Source organism: Synchiropus splendidus, chromosome 8 (genome assembly GCF_027744825.2).
Source record: "Synchiropus splendidus isolate RoL2022-P1 chromosome 8, RoL_Sspl_1.0, whole genome shotgun sequence".
Lineage (NCBI taxonomy): Eukaryota > Metazoa > Chordata > Actinopteri > Syngnathiformes > Callionymidae > Synchiropus > Synchiropus splendidus.
Genome location: NC_071341.1, coordinates 15,851,511 through 15,872,387, shown reverse-complemented (window position 1 = coordinate 15,872,387; position 20,877 = coordinate 15,851,511). Strand labels below are relative to the sequence as shown.

Here is a 20,877-nt window from a genome sequence, read left to right as displayed (position 1 = left end):
AAATAATGCTGACAATCAGGATCAAATAATTCCACTGAATCTCTGTGACGATCGCCGCCAAAATGAAAACATATTTATGCATCATTTTGTGTTTATATTATACAAATTTTCAACTATTTTTACTTGTTATATCGCTACCCACCTCCAACAATTTCTAAGAACTTGTGTTGATTTTCCAGTTTCATAATATATATATATATATATATATATATATATATATATATATATATATATATATATATATATATATATATATATATATATATATATATATATATATATATATATATATATATATATATATATATATATATATATATATATATATATATATATATATAATACAGTATTTACTTAATGAACCAAAGAAAAAAATAGTCCACACCAATGAGAGACAACTGCTTTTATTTGACTACAAGTGTCCTGGAAAACACATCCGGGAAGGCGGGTATCGGGCTTATCAGGCTGTATAGTTGTGTATCGTACATCATTGATGGGGACGTGAATAATTTAGCTTCACGACATGATCGCTCCTATTTGTCCGTGACACATTTGTGTCGTGGTAGAAGGAGGCATCCAGCAGACTGAACAAGATGTGGATGAACGGTAACAGAAAAAAAAAAATGAGATGGAAACACAATTGCGTTATGATTAAGGCTCACCACGGGAAGTGGCGCAGGAACAGCTGATAAATGTTATCGTACCTGTAAACTTTAGGGGGGGGACGGTGTGGGATGCACTTGAACTTTGTACATGTGGAAATCAACTAACCGAATGTGCTCACATATACAGAGAAATAATCACTCTTCCACCTGAAGTGGGCAGGTCTTCGACAGATAGAACCAATGAGAAACAACTCATGCAGTTTTATCTCACTAATTTCCTTGCAAGGTTGACTTCCTCCTGAGTGATGCAAAATGTGATGCTTCATAATTTACATTAAAAACAACCACTAAATAATACATGTGCAAAACTGCAGCTGGGTAATATCACAAAACTACACTGTACAAGCATGAGGTTTAATACATGTGGATGATTGTGCTCCCAAAGAAAGCGTGATGTTTAGGTACCGTGACGTAAAAAAAAGGTGACGACTCTAGTCTACCCCTGCTCTCTACCAGGATTCCTACTGCTCCTCCAGCCAGGAGGGTTTGTCCGACCCCGGGGGCTTTAGCTTCACGTTGAACTGTATCAGAGTTTGTTCCAACTGCTGCTGGTTTCCGGCAAAATAAGCAGAGATGGCGTTGTGGAAGAGGAGCAGCTGCTTGTGCATCACCTTCACCTGCGGGAGAGAAACCATGGAGAGGTCAGGCTCTACAAACTGATGAGACGTTTGGCTCACATCCTGCACACAGTGTTCATGAGGTCTGGCTTGAGTTTTTCACATTATAACTTATATTTTATGATTATTGTTATTGTTTTCTTTCAACTTACTTCTTATTACTTCACCGTGTCTCCTGTTCTCAGTAGCATTTACTGTTTGTTGTTCAAGGATGCTGCTTTTTTGTGCACAAAACTCTTTGAACCTCAAAACAAAAAAATGACTATTGTTTATCAGAAGTAACTTTTTTGCATCAGACATCAGTTTTAGGTTTATTTTAGATTTTTATATTAAATAGAATGTGACATTGTGAGTTGTTGTAATATTTTTTAACTTCAGTCACTTCTTTTCCTTCTTTATTATTTTCAACCAACAACATTCTAACCCTAATCCTAAGAAGTTAAAGGCTTTGGATATGTCGTCGAACAGGTGATAGGATATCTGCTTTGCCCAGCACCATCAACCCACATGCATCTCTACGGACCACATGGTCACAGTCTTCCCCACCATCAGAACCGTCTCACTCTTGGCGACAGGTAGGTCTTACCTGCCACTGGTGAGCTCAAAATGCAAAGCAGAGCAGCGATTCATCAGAGAAGGAAAGTGGAGAAATGTGGTTAATCTTTGGCCTGCTATGAGCCATGTGCTCACACATGAGGACCAGGATCATGTTACTCCATTTACGACCTCAAGGTAACTTGCTTGTGCTGAGAGCAAAAGTTGTGCTTCTCACTAAAATTCAGTTTTCCTTATCTTCAGATAAAGAGAGAATCAAAGCAAAATAAACTCTGGAAACTATCTTGTTTCTAATCTTTCTTCACGCATGAACATTCATAAAAAGATATTGCAACTCCCCGTCGGGGAATCGAACCCCGGTCTTCCGCGTGACAGGCGGAGATACTGTCCACTATACTAACGAGGAGACAAAGACAGAGAAAGAGAGTGCTGAAGAGAAACATGCTGAGGAAGCAGGAAGTATTACACAGTGGGGGATGGTGAGGTAGAGGCAGCCTCTCTCACACATTCCTCCACTGATCCGCTTCACTCAGGCAGCTCTTAGTTCTGGCTTCATTCTGGACAACAAAACCATGCTAGTCGATGACCGGTTGTTGAACATCTCAACCTGTAAAAGGGTAACCACCTCCCCGTCGGGGAATCGAACCCCGGTCTTCCGCGTGACAGGCGGAGATACTGTCCACTATACTAACGAGGAGTGATGCCTCACTGGTAAAGCAGCGCGGATGACATGGGCTCCATTCCCTTGCAGACGAGCCTTAGGGTGGTTTCACACTGCACACTGTGTCTTGAGACAAAGTGCTTTCGACTCAAAAGGTGAACACAAGCGAGTCGGGTTTTGGTTGTGGACTTGTGTGCAGCTGCAGGAAAATGGTGCTGGGGAACAGGAGCGCAGCGCAGCAGTCCAGGACTTGCGATGTGTGCGGATGTTTGATGACTCACGTGTTTTCGCCTTTATTAGCCTGATAAACATCTGCTTTTATTGACAGACAGATTTGCTCGAATGAATAACATCTTGACCATCCTCAGTAATCACTCTCACTGTGTTCAACGGGTGAAAGCAGCGTGGATCAATCGAGACGCTCTGTATTACACAGCTTGTTTCCGCTATTTCCTTGTAAAATAAACATGACAACACTCTTTCATGTTTAGTTTTGGCTGTGAAACGCCACATTCTGTTACAGACGTTGTGGAGGTCCGTCATCAGATCATATCTGAGGTGACAACGACTCGCAGTTCTAAGAAGTGACTGAGAAATAAGGTGGTGATGGCGATAAATAGGTTGTCGGGTGGCACAAGACGACTTCCTTGAGACGTGCTTCATCGTGGGTAACAGACCCCGTTATTTTGCACAGAGACAAGAGACAAGAAAAAAAAAGACATCGTCTGACGCACAAAGGTGTGAGGCTGCACAGCAACGGGCGAATCGGACTCAGGCCACCCGAGACAGAACCAGCAGTGTGAAACCGCCCTTATGTATTCTGTTTTTAGAAAGTGGGCTTCAATTCAGCAAAGGAAAATCCAACCTTGTTCTCCTCCAAAAATTTGAGCTTGATGGTGACGTCACTGCGCAGGCGCTCGTATTTGTCTCTGTGGATCTGGTACTCCTGCTGGGCCGTCTCAATGCGGGCCACGGCGGCAGCGTCTCTTGGTCCCAAACTCAGCTCCTCCAGGTCAGAGCGGTAGGCGTCGAACTCCAGCCTGCAGGTTAGGAGCCCCGTGTTAACACCTATCAGTCAGGCCGGCAGCCCCTAAACAAAACCTTGCCTGGCGTTTTCGTAGTGCCTGATGGTCATCAAAGTGTCCTCCATCGTCTTGTTGACTAGAGTGTCCACGCTGGACACAAAGAAGTTGATGGCCCCCAACAGGGACTCTCCGTTCTTGCACAGCAGCTTTTGGGTTTCAGCGTTGTAGCCGAACTCGTCCTGCAGAGAAAATGAACCATAACAAAACACTTGACTAAGAAATCATTTCCTTCCATTTTTCCTTCTTGGCTGGACTGTGTTTGCTTTCTGGACAATTTCACCTAGAATACGAAAGAGAATTGTTCCAGGAGAAAACACAAAGCAATACATAGATGTTTCATGCAAAACGCACCAATAGCAGTTCTAAAACACTATCTCTCGTGTGTCTGGTTATCACATTTAATATTAGAAAGTTTCAATTCATAATTACTATGATAATCTCAGGTATTGACCGTTCTTTTGCACTGAGCTCAAGTAAAACATTGTTTTAAAATCTTCAGATACAACCACAAGACAGTTTTGGAAGCAACAAAACGTAAAAATAAATGAGCAACTCCCCGTCGGGGAATCGAACCCCGGTCTTCCGCGTGACAGGCGGAGATACTGTCCACTATACTAACGAGGAGATGGTAGTACTAGCAGGGAGAAGAAGAGATGGGGGGATTTGGACACTCCAGCAGAAAAAAAGAAGGCGAGTTTTAACCCTTTTAAGTCCCCAACGTTCGCATATGTGGAGATTACATTTTTGCCTTTCAGCACTTTTGTTTTCAAAATGCTGCTCTATCAGCATTTAGACACACAACATACAGACATACAACAACAGCCATTTCACTGAGCGCATACAACCAACAGAGCCGCAACAACACCTCCTGAAGGAAAACAGAGCAGTATAGAAAATTCTTTTGAGCATGAATCCAGTGTACATGCAATATGTATAACAGTCTCCAGCTTCACATGGGAATCTGACACTGCAACATTATTCTTATTCTTAATGTTTATAATGACTGTCCACAAACAAGGACATTCTTTTTTTGAAAAACAACTTTCCTAACAGGACAAAGTTCAGTCCAACCAGGTCATTATGATCCCAAATTCCAAAAACCAAACTCAACAACAGCGCAGGACTGAAGAGGTTAAGCTTAACACGAGCGACTACCTTTTTTCTTTCACTACAACTAAAATTTAAGGCAGTTTATTTGTTTTCGTTTCATTGTTTGGAAGGTTTTGCAGATTTGCCGTGAGCAGCTTTACCTGCAGCTCCGGTGATTTCTGACTGAGGTCAGTGAAGGTGTCACCGAGCGCCTGCTGTGTCTGCACCATGTTCTGGAAGTGGGTGGTCAGCGCCGTGGCCAGTCTCAAGATGAGTTCATATTTGCTCTTGGTGTCGCGTAGCAGGTCGATCTGAGCCTCTAGCTCCAGGTCGATGGTCCGAGATCCCCGGCCGAACCGCTCGGAGAACATCTGCTTGGTGCACTGTAGAAAAGCAAGACAAGGATTATTGTTTAGGCGTTTTCTGCTTCTACATGTGACACATGCAAAAGAGTGTGTGTGAGAGAGCTCATCCGAGAAAACTGGTTACACCAGTCAAGCAAAACATTTGCACAAACTGACACAGAAAAAAGAATGAGCTACTCCCCGTCGGGGAATCGAACCCCGGTCTTCCGCGTGACAGGCGGAGATACTGTCCACTATACTAACGAGGAGATGACAGAGATTAGAAAGGATGAACCTGTGTGTTCGGCACCAAGATCAGAATGGGATTAGAGACTATTTCAGAAAATTATTTAGCAAAGGAAAATCCAACCTTGTTCTCCTCCAAAAATTTTGGCTTGCTAGAAGACATCAGTTTAAATCCCACGAGGTGTGACGAGTTACAAAAAACAAAGGTACTGTTTGCTAAACTAAACAACTTTTACTCCTTCACTGTTGGATGAGTCACATTTCTCTCACTAGAAAACAGAATTCTCTGTTCAGTTATCGACCACTTGGCATGTGATATATTTCCAGCCACTTGTCAGCGCTGTTTCGCTTCTTCTACTAAGGAGGTCGCAGAGGCACTCAAGATTTAAATCACAATTCATGAGGCTTTATTCCACACACTAAAAATATGAATGATGTTTTGTGTCACACATTTTGTACTAAATATGTCGATGATTTAACTAAATTCACTGTCAACATTAGTGTGTATGGAGAAGGTGTGTCTGACCTTGTAAGTATTGATGCCCCACTTTTTGACAGTGTCCAACTTCTCCACTGCAACACCGCGGGAAGCATCTTCAGGTGGACTGTGGGCGCTGTGGTGTGAGGGTCCTAGGAAGAGATGGCGAATTAAACACCTTGGAGCCGGGGACGACATCAGTCCAGACGGATGAGACAGAGGAGTCGGGATGATGCTGATGAGACATGACCGGTACCTGAGTGCTGGGCAAGACGGCCGGCTGCCGACTGACTTTTGGGCAAGTTAACGCCTCTGGATTTCATACGGATGTCTGAAATGGACATGACGGTGACACAGATGAAGGATGACAAGTGGCAGGAGGGGGCAATGTTAGAAAACAGGAAGTGAATGTTAAGTTCCACGGTGGGGGATGCATGTAATGCATGCAGGTTTCTCATGCAGATGAAATAAAAGATGAAAACGTCAAGTCATGAAAAAGTCAAGGTAAAGAAGTTTGCCGTTTCCCTCCTCATCTCCGATTAATGCATCATCAGTTCAAAATTCTCCCAAAACATTTCTGGCCGCTGAAACTGTGAGTTGAATTCATTCAAGCAGAGTAGCATTCGCCAGCTTGTGAACGCCCTATCAGAGCAAAAGAGAGCAAAATGTACAGTTGGAAAAAGGCTTTGAATCAGAGAGCCACCTGGTCCGACTGCAGGGGCTCGTCTTCTGTCCAGATAATCAGGGTTGTAGTGAACAGCTGGCCCTACAGGGTATAGCAACTTAGCATGAAACCAGGAGTCGCAGGATGGAGGCTTTTGACCTGGCATTAAGAAGAACTGTCAACGCATCTGCATCCCAGCACGTTCCGGGTCATTCACATGTTTCATCAAAGGTCTGACTGACAGGACGGTTCAGTGTGTCAGGAGAAACTGAGCGAGCGATGAAAGGGACAAGCTTTGCCACTTAACCCAGTGACCCGCTGCCTGATCACTGCTCACGTCTGCTGAAATATTCATACAGATTATGTGTTCGCCGTCTTTGACGGCACACAACAAACCCTCCGCGCTTCTCCGTAACCAGCAACTCTCACTTGCCTTGCTATCATTCCACCAGTTTTGCGTCAGAATTTCTTGTGATTCTCCTGATTTCATCCTACTCCAGCATTGCCATCAACTGTTGAAAGTTTCTGGGGTTAAAATTCTGAAATAGTTTGCAGTTACATTTCTGAAATTTTGTGGGAAATCACCTATTTCATTGTGTGGGAATGTAACACACATCATGAATACGCATCGCATTTTACAAAATAAAAGACCTGGAAAAAGTGTGTTATCACTCCCCGTCGGGGAATCGAACCCCGGTCTTCCGCGTGACAGGCGGAGATACTGTCCACTATACTAACGAGGAGATGTCCAGGCACTGAGAAGTAGGTGGAAAATCCACTGCAGCCCTAGCATGAGACGCTCTATATCAAAAAAATCTTGATGAAAACTGGAGACAACTTAGTCACAGTTTAAAGCGGGTATAGTGTATTCAGTGCATTACAATTGCCACTTCGAGCAATGACATAAAAACAGACCTGCAAAAAGGAGACAGCCAACTCCCCGTCGGGGAATCAAACCCCGGTCTTCCGCGTGACAGGCGGAGATACTGTCCACTATACTAACGAGGAGATGTCCACTCGCTTACAACTATGCAAAAAATGTGAATGAGTCTCTGATGGGCACTATTCTCTACACTCGGCCTCAAAATCATTCATACCCCATGAAAAAAGCATTCGATTTTACATTCTTCATTTAGGAAAGCTTGTATCCTGGTAATTCCTGTGTATCTTGTGTCTTCTTGTTGCATGGCACGAACCCACCTGAATGACTAAACTATACCTCCATAAGTCAGTATATGGCCAAAAGTTGATTTTCACCCATGTTCAGAATTATTCATATTGCTTGGAAAATCAGAAAAAAACCATGTCATGTTTTTGTTTTCTGTAGAAGCTACAATGGAATACACTCTTTTGTGTTGACCAGTTGTAAAGCAATGATCAAAATGGTGTCTTTCCAGAAGAGTATATATACAGAGGGAAAATGTTCTGGTCGTTCTCATTTTCTGATCATTATGGCCAAGAAGAAGGAGCTTCGAGTGAACGTCTTGTTCACTCCCACAGGAAAAGGTTACCAGGTCATATCAAAGCAGGATAATGTTCCTGTGTCGACAGTCCAGAGCATCATGAACAAGCACAAGAAGTTCGACACTGTTAAAAAACCTCAGTGGGCGTGGCAGGAAGCATACGGTGTCTGTCAAGAGGTCAAGATCAACCCCCAGACTTGACCAAGCAGGGACAAAGGTTTCACCATCGACCTTACACGTTATACTTTGCTATTCTATACTCATCTGGAAAGACACTGTATTTAACATTGCTTAACAATCGGTCAACAAAAAAGTGAGGGTATAGTTCACACATTACCCATCTTGAGGAACTAGTTTAAAAGGTGGTGAGCAACTCCCCGTCGGGGAATCGAACCCCGGTCTTCCGCGTGACAGGCGGAGATACTGTCCACTATACTAACGAGGAGATGTCCACTGGGTGCAGGGTTGACGAAGAAATCGTTTTCAATCCCAGCAGGGACTTAAGAACTATTTCTGCCACACCAAAACAAACAGCCACAGGATGCTTCCACAAAGGGAACATCAGATCCGACCTTATCCCCATAACGTTCTTTCACCTTTCTAAAACTTCATGAACTCCAACTTTTCTTTTGTCAAACAAGGAGATACATTTTCTTTTTGGCATCTGCATCCACTTGTAAGAGGCAGCGTCCCATCTCTCAGACACCAAACTCCATATTCTCTATTTACAATGTGGAGATGAACCATTGAAATTCTGTTTGATTGTGTAATTGCATTAAAAAATATGAAACAGGCAGCTTCGTTGATGAGCAAACTGCGTGAGATGTGGAAACATAAAAAGCTTCGCTCAAGGCATCGGAGTTTGGAGAGCTACCTTTGATGCTACTGGTGGGGATGATGCCCCCTGCTGGTCCTCCATAACCTCCAGAGACAATACTGGTTTCATTCAGGTTCGGTCCAGAAACCATCACTTGCTGCAAATCCTGGTTATTAAAAAAGAAAAGAACATTTATGAACATGAATAGGGTACTTTCTGGTCATAAAATATCTGCTCAAAATTCACACACAAATCCACACAAATACAAAATGAATACAAACTGTTCAAAATTAACAGACAACTTTGTATCAGTCATATGATGCCAGCATGAACTGCTATGAGAGTACAGCAAGCAATTTTTTGAGGGAGTTCTCTACATCGACAATGATGTTATCTGATGATATAGTCATTTGTAGGAAGATCTGCAATAAGAGTAAGGAGGACGCTTGTTTCTTAGGATATAAAACTTCATTATTAAGATCATTAACATTAGTTCTCCAGGTTTTTCCCCCACACAAGTACTTCAAGTTTGAATTCAGGGATTCAATAAGCAGTTGCATCGATGAAGAGACAACAATACATAATAACACAATGCATCTTTCCAAAGTTAAACTAAATAGCTGTTGTGAGAGGACAACTTGGAACCAGTGTTTGCACTGACTGCATCCTCCCTGGCTCACACTTACATCTCACACCTTCACCATATGTATATAATGAATACAGGTGCGCCCAGCTCATCCACACCTTTTGGGCCACCAACCCAAACGAGACTCGGAAGGAGAGTCAGAGTCTCGTACCTGCTCCAGACTGTCATCCTCAGTCAGAGTCCCTGTGTCTCCGTTGCTGTTAATGGGAATCTCCATCGTTGCAGCTTTGCTCATGATGCTGTCTGCCATCGTATAAACGCTGCACACAATAAAAAACACCGACTTATATGACAAATAAGTGTCATTGCAAACCGAATCAAGCCGACAGAAGGGACAAATGTGCAGAAATGTCTTTTGCTAACGTGGCAGGCTAGTGCTTGACAGCTAGCTCACCACTGTCACGCTGCATTCGAGGCTTGTCGCTCAGACGAAGAAGGAAAGCTGCAGTAACAGTCGTTGTCGAACGCTACGCATCTAAAAACAGCAAGAATAAACGATAAATCCCATGGTTCCGAGGCGTCATCTGTCTGCTTCCATTGCAGAAAATCCCTGCATCCAGCCAGCCAGAGGCTTTAACATCCCTTCAGAATAAATCAGACGGGGAAAGCTCCACTTATTAAACATTGAATTACAAACATTCAGTCAACGCACTTCTATCCTGAAACATCAAAACGTTATTGTGTATATAGAAAACGTCGGGAAAGTATTGAAATAATAAACTACACGGAAAAATAAACGTATGCGGCTTTATTTTGAAGCGAAAACGTGTCTTACGTCACTCCTTGTTCCACGTCGTGCTTTGCTGACGGCGTCTGTCTTTGCAGCAGTTCCGCTTCCTTCCTCTAGATGTCAACAAAACACCATCTATCGTCCAACTTGACTCGTCTTTAAGTGGATTAAAGAAGCGTGTATTGCAGTGAATTACACGCTCCGAATTAAAAGAAGGATGATTTCATCTCGTCTGTCACGTTGATTGGAGAAGTCGCGTAAAGAAACAGTGTCAATAGAATGTGTGTGTTACGAGGGCCTGAGCCTGCGCGTCCAATCATTTGCCTCATTGGTTTTAATCACGGATGGAAGAGAAGAGCACATGGTCTCCGAATGTGGAACCAGGTCAGCGGGTTCACGCTGAGGATGGTGGCAGACTTCACCTTGACCTACAGTGAGTGACAAGCTAAAGTGTTCACTGCTTTAGTGGTCTTTGATTGCACCGTTTTTGACTACTTGAATCGTGTTTTTTACTGTTTTTTTAAATGAAATTTTACAGGTAAGTACAGGTATTACATTTTGAAAATTATACTATATATAACTCGTGCCAAAAATACATAGACAATAACAAAAAAAAAGAAAATAACAATGGGGATATTACTATAACTTATATTTGCTATAAGGTTGGATTTCTTTGCTGAAAAATGTTCCATTTTGTTCATCTTTTTTGTGTGCAACCCAGTATTCAGTCTGAATAGAGAGGCCAAATACTCCATCTGGCATATTTCTTCAACAATGTCAGTCCAACTTCAGGTCCATCAGCCATCAACCAGTTCCTTGTAATCGCTTTTTTAAGCTGCAAGCACCAATATTTTAAATAAGTCAGAGTCAGAATCAGAATCAGAATGAGAATTTAATGTATTGCCATGGTCAGTGTGGAGCCCACCAACGAGGAAAGTGTTTTGGAATAAAGTGCTGACAGAAAAAATAAAATAGGAGGGATAAGTGTCAACGCAAATATTTCAGTTGTCTGAATATGTGCCAGATGTATTACCAAGAAGCTGTATATGTGTTCTCATATACATGTTTTCTCGGGATGTAAATCTCACATCTGTGTGTTGAGTCACACCAACATGACAAAGTGTATCCACGAGATGTTGCCTTCGACCCAATAACATTGTAAATAAAAGTGTCTCCCCTGGCTGATTTTCACTGGTGCCCCGCTGCTGTCGGGGTCACAGTTCATTGTTGTCCCCCACCAGTCGGGTTCCCCTTCCCCGTTCAGTCATGCCCCTCACCGAAATGTTCTCACCTGTCACAGCAGTTAAAAGGAGCACTTCAAAGGCTTGGAGAAATGTTCCAACATCTCTATCTCAGGTTACTGGGGGCGAAAAAGAAAAATCTGTCTGTGTCATTGATTTTGAAAGTTCAACCTGAACACAACTGACCTTGAGGTTTGAGTAATCCTGTCTCAGAACACCTTGTGATGGGATGAATTGGAAAATGAATGGCGGTGTTTTATTAAAAAAAGGTACTGGCTGGGAAAACAGCGTCCAGATGGGTCCGGCCAAGAAGTATGACCGCACAGATGGAGCTCCACAGGTTCCCTCAGGTGGACGGAAGACTGGATGGATGGTTCGCTCCTTCCTTCTCATCGCTCTCCTCACAGACAGGCGTCTCCTGTTGGCTTGCAGCATTATAGAACCTGATAAATGAAGACAGAGATGTGAAGCTCTAGAAGGCCCAATGGATCAACATCCGGTGGTCCAAACTAAATGGATCTGTACCGGACAAGAACTTGTCTTGGTGGAGCCGATTTCATGGATTATTTTGGGCGGTGAAATGGTCACCAGTGGCAATGTTTGTGTTCAAGTCTGGAGTTTTTCAAGATGCTGAAGGAGGTGGCACACGGCTGGAACACTCATGGTGGAAGAATATGTCTCCAAGAAACGCTCACGGTGAGCAGTTGACTTTTTAATTCTGATTATGCAGGGCTGAGACCCATCAGGTGCATGGGAATATCCGCTCTGTGAGAGATTTAAGAATAAATAATGCAACAGGTTGCCAGCTGAGAGGTTACTCCAGAACACAAGGACCCTTCAGGAAACTCTCTCTCCTGCCAACTTCATCATTTAAAACTTTGGGGACACGCTGACGCTCTAAATTCAGGTTAGAGAAAAAAAAAATGGTTTGAGTCGAGCAGATAAATAATAAAAAGACATTTTCTTATTTTATTAGTTGAAAGCCAGCGTGGATGGTTTGAAGAAAAAAAAAGTGTTAACTACCAAAAAAAAAATTGGCTCATTCCATGCATAAAATTTCACACCAGAATCAGGAACACATTTATTCCAAAGTGTTTACAATTCCAGCATCGGCGCGTTTCTGAGGCTAAAATGTGTCAAAACAATTTTTCAATGTGAAATTGTTGCATGTCCTGCCAGCACAGCTTCACCGAGGGTCAAACGCAACACTTGCTGTCACACAAGTGCTGAGCTAAAACACCCTCGGGCCTCAGCTGTCGTAAACTTTATTACCGTCTCTAATGACTCTTACATTCCTCATGTTTTTCTTTTTTTTTATCCGCTGATGGGGAGCGATAAACACTTGAAGCAATCAGACAGTGACTTCCAAACTTTAATTGGCCTCCACATAATCCTCCCATTCCTCTTACATGTCCAACGTAGATAAGCAGCCCATCAAATCACCACTTCCTTTCAGCAATTATTCTGCAGATGGGATCCCGATAGTTCCCTGCCATCATCATCATCACACAGGTGTGTGTGAAGCGAGCTATTTTCAGCGTCTGATTAGTTTATTTAGCCGCCGTCTCTCCAGGGCAGCGCCTTGTTGGCTTCCACCTTTATGAATGAATCGTGGCAGAACAAAGAGTTGGACATTTATTTTTGTGTTTTTTCAAACATGCTGCAAAAAAGGAAAAAAATAGGTAAAATATTCAAACTTAGAGAGCAATGTTGTCACAGAACAGGGGTCCTCTCCACACATGTCCTACAAACTTACAGTGCTAACTGTATTAGAAAGGAGAACATTAACGCTTTACACAAACATCCCAAATAAGAATAAGACAGTTAGAGTCAGAATCCGAATCAACTTTATTACCAAGGTCAGCGGGGATCCCATCCCACCAGCTAGGCAAGTGCTTTGGAATAAAATGGTGTCACGAACAATAACATAAAATAAAAATAAAATAAACAGAATCACATAGCAACGTTCTTAACTATTCGTTTTTACACCTCAACCCTGCTCCCATAATCCTTTGCTCCAGAGGCAACCTGGATCACTACAATGTACTGAATTTCCGCATGAAACATCTGGTTATAAGATGGTGGACTTTTTTGATGATGAGTTGAGATATAGCTGTATCTCAACATGCTTGGAACAAAGAGCAATAATAAACACTTGAATGAAGCAGGGGCAGCGATGTAAAATATCATATTTTACCAGTTATTTAACAAATTTTAAGATTCCCTGTCTGTTGCAGACACAAAAAAATAGGTTATGCTTGAGATAAGATTTTTGTGAAAAGTCAAAAAACAGAAATAAGAAATCCATGCTTTAGAGAACATAAATTATTGAAGACTTATAAATCTTTCTTTTATCTTGTTAAGAACCACGTAATTTGCAGTGTAAATAAAGACGCTAAGCAAGTCTGGTTTTATTCGGTGAGGAGAGGATATTGCACCTGATGTGGATGTCGTCTCGCAGCCTGCTGGGAGGCACAGTAGGCATCAACTGGCCAATATGAATGAGTGAGAAGAGTCAGAGATGAAGATACGGAGGATGTCTCAGTATCAGTAGTGGATCAGAAATGAGTCTGTCAGAGACTCAGTTAGGGAGCAGTCTGTGGAGAGGAGAGACAGAGCTGGACCAATGAGATGCAGATGGAGAACCTGCTTTGGCGACCCATTGTGTTTCTGTTCTCTTTGTGGGTCAGGAGGTGATTCATACACATAATGGACTGCTATTCGACCGGATGCATTCTGCGCCACGATTATTAGGGTTATACAACTTCGGATGTTTGGTTCCGTATTTCAGATAACCCCCGACAGTTAAGTCAATATACTCGTCCTGTGAAAGTTAAACAGCCTGTCTGTCGCAGCTTTGTCATCTGTACTGAACCCCATTAATGACATGAGCACACAGTTTAATCCAGACGCACACTGACTTCAGGGATCCACTTCTGTTATTCAGCTTGTGACAAATTTTCTTCTACTTGGGGTTTTGGGGGCTGCAGTTCTTCCATGCTACTCAGGGTGAAAGGTGGAGGACCCTAAACAGGTCGCTGTATTGTCATAGCGCATATTCAACTCTGTGTGTTTTTGGACTGCGGGAGGAAATCGGAGTGCTCATGCAACTGTGCATAGAAAGGACAAAAGTTCACTCCAAAGAAATTATATAACAATGCATTGTATTTTCCGCATGTCAAACAACCCTCTAAGAGACATGGTGTGTTTCATCGACATTGTCTATGGAATCATAGTACCCCGTACTTCATCGCATTGAGAGTGGGGAGGGTAGTAAGGGTATTCAAAGAGTTTTTGGTGATGGGTAGATGAAGCTTCATGAAACAGTGCCTTGATTTTCAGAGGCCACCAGATGGCACTGTTGGCTGTAAAATGTTTGGACTTGAACTAATTCAATAAAACCTCACCTCATTTCTAAACCAAGAACGCCATCTAGTGGCCACTGAAGATGAGGACACTGTTTCATCGACCATGCAATACAGTTTCATGATACCTCATCTACCCATCACAAGTATTAATAGTATGATCGAGAGTGATTTGGTTGCCTCACGCTGGAAGACAACCATCTGTTCCGCAAGCAGTGGGTGTGTTTTGGTCATTTAGTTTGTTGAGGATTTTTTCCAATAAAAGAAACCACCATCAACACGTCCACTTCCATGTTGTGTTTTCCGGTTGATGTGACGTTTCCTGACGGAGGATGAGCGTCTCGATCGGCACTCAGGTAGAGCATTGGTGTAGGCAGCGTGTCGAGGTTCTGTTGACATTTTTTTATTTTTTTGACTTTTTTTAATCTCCATGAGTGATCGATAACAAATTTCATCAGATTAAGAAAACCTAAACAGACAGTTCTCGTGGCAACAGCAGTGTCACAAGATCACAACAGGAAACCCATTACCCCTGAACAAACTCCAGCAAACAGCATTAACGTCGACAAGACAGACAGAAGACATAAGTACACGACAAAGTCGCTGGTGCTGGCGGAGGCTGCGCACAGCTGCTCACAATTGGGGCAATGAACGTCACAGAGAAAAGACAGAAGAGACTTTTGCACACTGAAGTCTCACCCATCCGTCTTGGGTAATCACAGATGACTCGTTTGATCTGAGCTTTGTCTGCTGCAGTGCTATTCTGCAGAACCAAAGTCTCGGGAGTAAATCACAAACACATTCTATCATGGTGATGACCTCATGAATGAAAGAGTTTGTTTATTCACAGAAACGCTTTCGTGCAATGCCCTTGAGCGAGACTCCTCCCTGAGGGCTGCTCTCCCTCAGTCATCGCCTTCGGCCGTGTCCCGGACACAGTCAGAAAGTACGACTTTCAGAAGCAAATGAGTTTCCAAAAGTAGTGCAGCGGGAGGAAGGGAATTAAACGGCATCCTTCAGGTGAAGTTAAAGAAGGCAGAAGTGATGTTAAAATGTCTTGAAGCAAAAATATTGAGCATCTTTTCATGGCAGCTTTGGCTTCGGAATCCTCCCGCACCGGGGATCGATCGTGCGCTTGTCATCGATCACTGGCAGGAAAAACAAAAATTCAATCCATCTCGCGCCGCAAAACAAACATAACGGCTCAGCAGCGACTTGACTTCCAGATAAGGCGCCGTATAATTGAAAAAGTGTGTTTTGACTTTCCATTTGAGGAAAGTCTCTGCCACAACATCCTCTGCCTCTTGCACCTTTGACCTCTACATTATTCATGCTCACTAAACGGCCCGCGCCAGCTGATGCCTGAATTTTTAAAAGTTGTTTTGATTTTTTCAAGATGAGGCACAAGGAAATTCTGAACAGTTATTTGCCATCTTTGAGCTTGAACTCTTGGCCCTCAGTCGTTTTGACAGATCTGACTGCTGTTTGTTTCACCAGTTGTGCGTCTCTGTATGTCTCTATATTTTGTAAGATGTGTGCTGTTTTGTGTAGTGGGCGTAATAGTTGGTTTAAAAATATCTGAAATTGAATATGTTTTTTTGTATTTGGGTACATACATTAATGTGCTTGTATATTATACACTTCTGGTGTCAGTATCGTTGTGTAGCTGTACCTGCTTTATGTATTTGTTTTTGTCTCTGGATGCATTTCTTTGTGTGTCGTGTATTTCTTTGGTCTGTGTTTGTGTTTTTGTGCGATTTGTTTACATTTCTGTTGTGTAATTTGTCTTAACTTCGCACTTCTTCTCTTTTTAATGAGTAGTTCTCTTTATTTTTGTCGGCACATTTGTGTGCCTTCTGTTTGTTTTAAATAAGAGACAGTGTTCAGTTTTTCTGGTTTGCATTCTGTTTTTGTCCGTCGCAGTCTTTTTCAATGATTTGCTTTTTATGCATCATAGCGCCGGTCTGTTTTTGCTGCTGCTCTTCATTTCGTGTGATCAACGAGTCTGTGGATGACCATGAGTGCTAGTAAGCAGTTTTGGTTCATGGTATGTTGCCGCGGTAACGGACACAAAGGTTCGTTGATCCTACTTCATGAAACCGCTTCATGCTTCCGGTAAAACCAGATCAGGCTTTTCCCAGCTGAGACCAACGGTAGTCTGGGAACTTCGGACATGTGCAAGAAAACAACACAATGTGAATGAAAGATGTGAGGAGTTCAAGATTCAAGTTCAGAACATTGTTTCATCAGTGAGTCTCCATGCCGTATCCCATTTTCAAAACTGGTTTGAAAGTGATCGTCATGCATTTTTAAGGCAGGCGCACTACTAACCTTTCTACAGTACGAAGCCTTCTTATTCAGTATTTAGTGGGTGTGGCTCATATTCCGCTGTGCTCTATAGCCATTTTACAGTATATTGTGCGTTAGTTTTTTGTTCACAAATTTTTCCATTACATTTTGTGCGAGTCATTGTGAATTTGAATATAATAATTTCAAGGTGCTACCTTGGTCTTTGGTCATATTTTTGTGTGCAAAGCCTTTGTTTTTTTGCGTTTGGTTTGCTTTGTTTTCACAAGTGCTGTTTTGTGTTAGTTCTGATGGCAGATCCCATGATGTCGGTGTGGTAGACACCGCAAAGGCATTCCAGTGACTCGGCAAGAAAAGTGAGGTCGCAGCGCAGAGTTAACAGTGCTTATTTTCAAACATCAAATTCTCACGTAGGGCACTATAAAGTTTGCGTTGTCTATAAATTTAGAACAAGGCCAAATTAAAATTTTAAAGGTCTCACATCTGAGGCCGCGCTGCACGTCACAAAAGTGTGTGTGTGCGAGCGGAGCGTGAGACCCTAACCACAGCGCCCTCCCCCCCCCTTTGTCATTTTTACACAGCAGTTCATCTTGTTTTTTAATGATCATTAAGCACGCTTCCAGATGTTGGGAGGGAAACCCATCCTGGCCGCGCAGTTCAGCAGCGAGTGTGTCGATTGAAGCGAGGAATCCAGAAAACAAGGCAGAGTGGCGCTGTTTGCGTCCATGGGAATTCCAAACACTGCTCCAGATTTGCGTTGAGGAGCATATGGAAGTACTTTTCTATTGTGTCTCTAATGCACCATTTCAAATGCTATCAAGCTCCATCCCAGCCGCCGGTTTAATCAATGCTCTTGCGGAGAAAAGAGCAATTCATCATGATAATGGCCCCTCGAATGCTGTTATCATTAGTGGGGAAACGTCAGAGATGATAAGGCTTGATCGAGAATAATTGGGCATTTCGCATTCATAAGAGGGAACGGTTAACTTTTGAGGAATATTGCGCAACACCTCACTCTTCAAACATGGACACGACTCGCTTTTGAGTGCTTTTTCCGGGAACATCATCTGTACTTTGGAACCCATCAGGTGAAAACAGAAAACAGCACGGCACAGTTTGAGCCGGCAGTTTCATAAAAAAAAAGCTTTTTGTGGGAGAAAAACAACACAAACTCCAGGCTGCACGCACATACAGTCTTTCTTCAACTCGACAATAGCAGCTCAAAATCATTTTGACGGAGCTTATATTTGGCTCAGAGCCCGCGGTAAAGGGCAAAACGCCTGAGTGGGCAGTCAAGTTCGCTTTAACTTAAGGACATATCAAGTCGTCTGACCTGCAAAATAATTGACACAGTAGAGTTCAGAATCATGGCAAAGGCTTCAAAGAAGATATGGGACAAAAATGGAGGAGGTAAAAGACAAGCTTTGATAAAGAGGCCAGGCAAAGCAATGGGCGAAAGCTCAAACCAGCAGCCTCTTTGGTTTTCTAACTTATACGGTGGCAGTTTTCAAACACCCTGAAATTATGACACACTGTTATCGTGAAAAATATTTTTTGTGTTTCAAAATGAGTGGCTCCATCATGCAGGCACAAACGAACACAAATGATTTATTTCAAACCAAACTAAATTGTTGACCTTTTCAATGTGTCCCTTGTGTGTTTTGGACAAATGTGTGTTCAAAACTGAACAAAAAACAAACCATCACATCATCTAATTAATATGTAGTAGCTCCTTTTTCCCTAAAAATACTTCTATTAAGAATGATCTACTTCCTACAGACATCTAAGATCAAAAACAGAGAAAGCTCACCCACAAACATGCCTGCAGACCACCCTGATCTAATGAGTTATGTTGGTTGTCATAGCAGCAACAATTCTATTGTTGCGTCAGATGGCGGCAAAGAATCCGGCTGGCACCCCTTCGCCACCCGTGATCAAAGAATTACGCTGAGTCACCAGTACAACCCACAAGAATCTGTATGAAGTCAGGTATCTCAACACATTTTAGATTTCTGAGTGGTGTCTTAGGAGCACAAAGTTCCTTGACTCTACCAGTAATTGTGCCCACATTCGGGCAAATGTGCCGAGCTTGCGCAGTCAGTGTGAGTGCAAGAGCACTGTGCTTCAGCTTGGAAGAGGTGTCCTTAAGGGAATGTTTGGTGACGCATGGGAACATGACATAGCGATCGCGTATATAGCAATAAAACCCGACACAATGGCCTCAACAGCAACTGACCCTTGTTTGGGTACACAACGCTTGTAAACCATCACAAGGTTTCAATCCTTTTTATACTTCTAACCTTATTCTGGACAAACTTATGTGCTGGTCAAAAGGTTTACATGCAGTGATCGCCTGCTATCTAGTAGTAGCGCTACCCAAAGCGAAAAAACACCCCTATGAAAAAAGAACTCTTGTGATCTGTCCAGCAGAAACACTGAGGTCAATCGAGTGCTGCAACTGCCGGACAATAAAAAAACAAAGAGAGAACCCAAGGGTTCCTGCCAGTTAATCCATTTAAACCTTTTGTAATTGGTGTCAGCAGGAGCCATGTTGTGTTGCCCTCCTGTTTGGCGGCGTCGTGGTTTCTGCTCGGTATTTCAGTTGCATCGTTCCATGTTGTGCATCATCACAAACACTTCTCTGGTGTGTCACTGTTTACCTTCACGCAACAGCAGTCAGCTTTGAACGTGTTAACACTAGAGATAACATGAAGTCGCTTTGCTTGTGAAGGTCACACGCTGTGATAATTCAACCAAATCGACTCAGTAGCTTTAAGATAGTCAAGGGAACCGTTGAGTTTACACGACACAATGAGCCACGCGAAATGATAGCGCAAAGGAAATAGGCTTCATAATATTTCCAAGCGGATCCTCTTTTCTGTCCTAAATCCGAGGGGCTGCAAACAAACTATGAAGGAGCGGTAAACACGGCGAGGGACTGCTGGCGTTTCCACTGACGTGTCAAAGGGCCTGGTGATGGTGAGCTCCCGAACACCACCTTCAGCCGGCTGCGGTCGGCACAGGCACGGAAGCACTGTTGTTTGGTTTGGGGATTGTTTACTCACTTTGTCATGCGAGTGCAGCTCTGCAATTTTGTTGTCTCACGCATTCGGTCTCATTCTTCGTCCTCAAACTGTCAATTATGTCGGACAGAGAGCTGAACTCAGAGTTAAACACCAAGGCCAAGGAATTTGATGAATGAAATACGGCGATGCTCCACTGATTCATATCTATAACAGTAGAGACACTGTGTGTTAGTTTAAGTTTAGCAAACCAACCTCCCACGCTTGCAGAGTCGCAACCTGCTGACATCAGTGTTGCGTGACATTAGCGCTCAGCATTTGCAACGTATTGAGTTGCACAATTCTGCCTATATACAGTGAGTTGTTTGTAAATATATATTTTCTGTGACATTTCTTGTTTCTGGTAAAGTGTGATTGTTCCTGGCTTACTATTTGTTGTGTATTTGTGTGAGTCAATTGTTTGTAGTTTCCCTGTGTGTGTGTATTTTGTATTGATTTGTGTGTGGTTTCAAGTGGAATTTTGTGTATTTTATGGGTGTGTGTGTTAAGTGTATGAATGGTCCATAGCTACACTTGTGCAGAGCTTTTGCTGTTTTTGCTATTTGCAGTTTTAAGCCTCAATTTGAGGATTAAAACTTAAAATCAACCAAGTCGTTTGAGTTCAAATTTGCTAAATAAAATTAGTTTTGGACCATTAGGTTTAGGGTGGGAGGCTGGGAAAAGGGTAATGGCAGGGGTTGGCATCCTGCGGCTCTTTCATCCTTATGTTGCGGCTCTGCGTGGCTTGGGAAAGTAAGGGGCATTTCACACTGAGCACTCTGTCTCGAGACAAAGAGCGTTTGGCTCTTAAGTCCGACATGTGAACACAAGCGAGTCGGGTT

At 42.8% G+C, this 20,877-nt stretch overlaps 1 protein-coding gene and 7 non-coding genes across 9 annotated transcripts; all 8 read right to left on the bottom strand.

Annotated features, from left to right (window-relative positions):
• Positions 1 to 401: 401 nt before the first annotated feature.
• On the bottom strand, positions 402 to 9,894 carry LOC128763708 (arfaptin-2-like). 2 transcript variants are annotated; one of them, XM_053872806.1, is made up of 9 exons: positions 9,725 to 9,894; positions 9,482 to 9,590; positions 8,742 to 8,850; positions 5,997 to 6,071; positions 5,789 to 5,892; positions 4,834 to 5,055; positions 3,605 to 3,762; positions 3,364 to 3,538; positions 402 to 1,282 (listed from the first exon to the last, which is right to left on the bottom strand). In XM_053872806.1, the coding sequence occupies exons 2-9, from the start codon at positions 9,578 to 9,580 to the stop codon at positions 1,127 to 1,129; spliced, it is 1,098 nt and encodes a 365-aa protein (XP_053728781.1). In that variant the 5' UTR covers positions 9,581 to 9,590; positions 9,725 to 9,894; the 3' UTR covers positions 402 to 1,126. The 2 variants fall into 2 exon arrangements, with proteins under 2 accessions (XP_053728781.1, XP_053728782.1); XM_053872807.1 differs by lacking the exon at positions 5,997 to 6,071.
• On the bottom strand, positions 2,172 to 2,243 carry trnad-guc (transfer RNA aspartic acid (anticodon GUC)). Its single transcript has one exon. It is a non-coding gene; the product is annotated as a tRNA-Asp (tRNA).
• trnad-guc (transfer RNA aspartic acid (anticodon GUC)) lies at positions 2,463 to 2,534 on the bottom strand. The gene has a single exon. It is a non-coding gene; the product is annotated as a tRNA-Asp (tRNA).
• Positions 4,136 to 4,207, bottom strand: trnad-guc (transfer RNA aspartic acid (anticodon GUC)). Its single transcript has one exon. It is a non-coding gene; the product is annotated as a tRNA-Asp (tRNA).
• trnad-guc (transfer RNA aspartic acid (anticodon GUC)) lies at positions 5,214 to 5,285 on the bottom strand. The gene has a single exon. It is a non-coding gene; the product is annotated as a tRNA-Asp (tRNA).
• On the bottom strand, positions 7,076 to 7,147 carry trnad-guc (transfer RNA aspartic acid (anticodon GUC)). Its single transcript has one exon. It is a non-coding gene; the product is annotated as a tRNA-Asp (tRNA).
• On the bottom strand, positions 7,341 to 7,412 carry trnad-guc (transfer RNA aspartic acid (anticodon GUC)). Its single transcript has one exon. It is a non-coding gene; the product is annotated as a tRNA-Asp (tRNA).
• Positions 8,241 to 8,312, bottom strand: trnad-guc (transfer RNA aspartic acid (anticodon GUC)). Its single transcript has one exon. It is a non-coding gene; the product is annotated as a tRNA-Asp (tRNA).
• Positions 9,895 to 20,877: the final 10,983 nt, after the last annotated feature.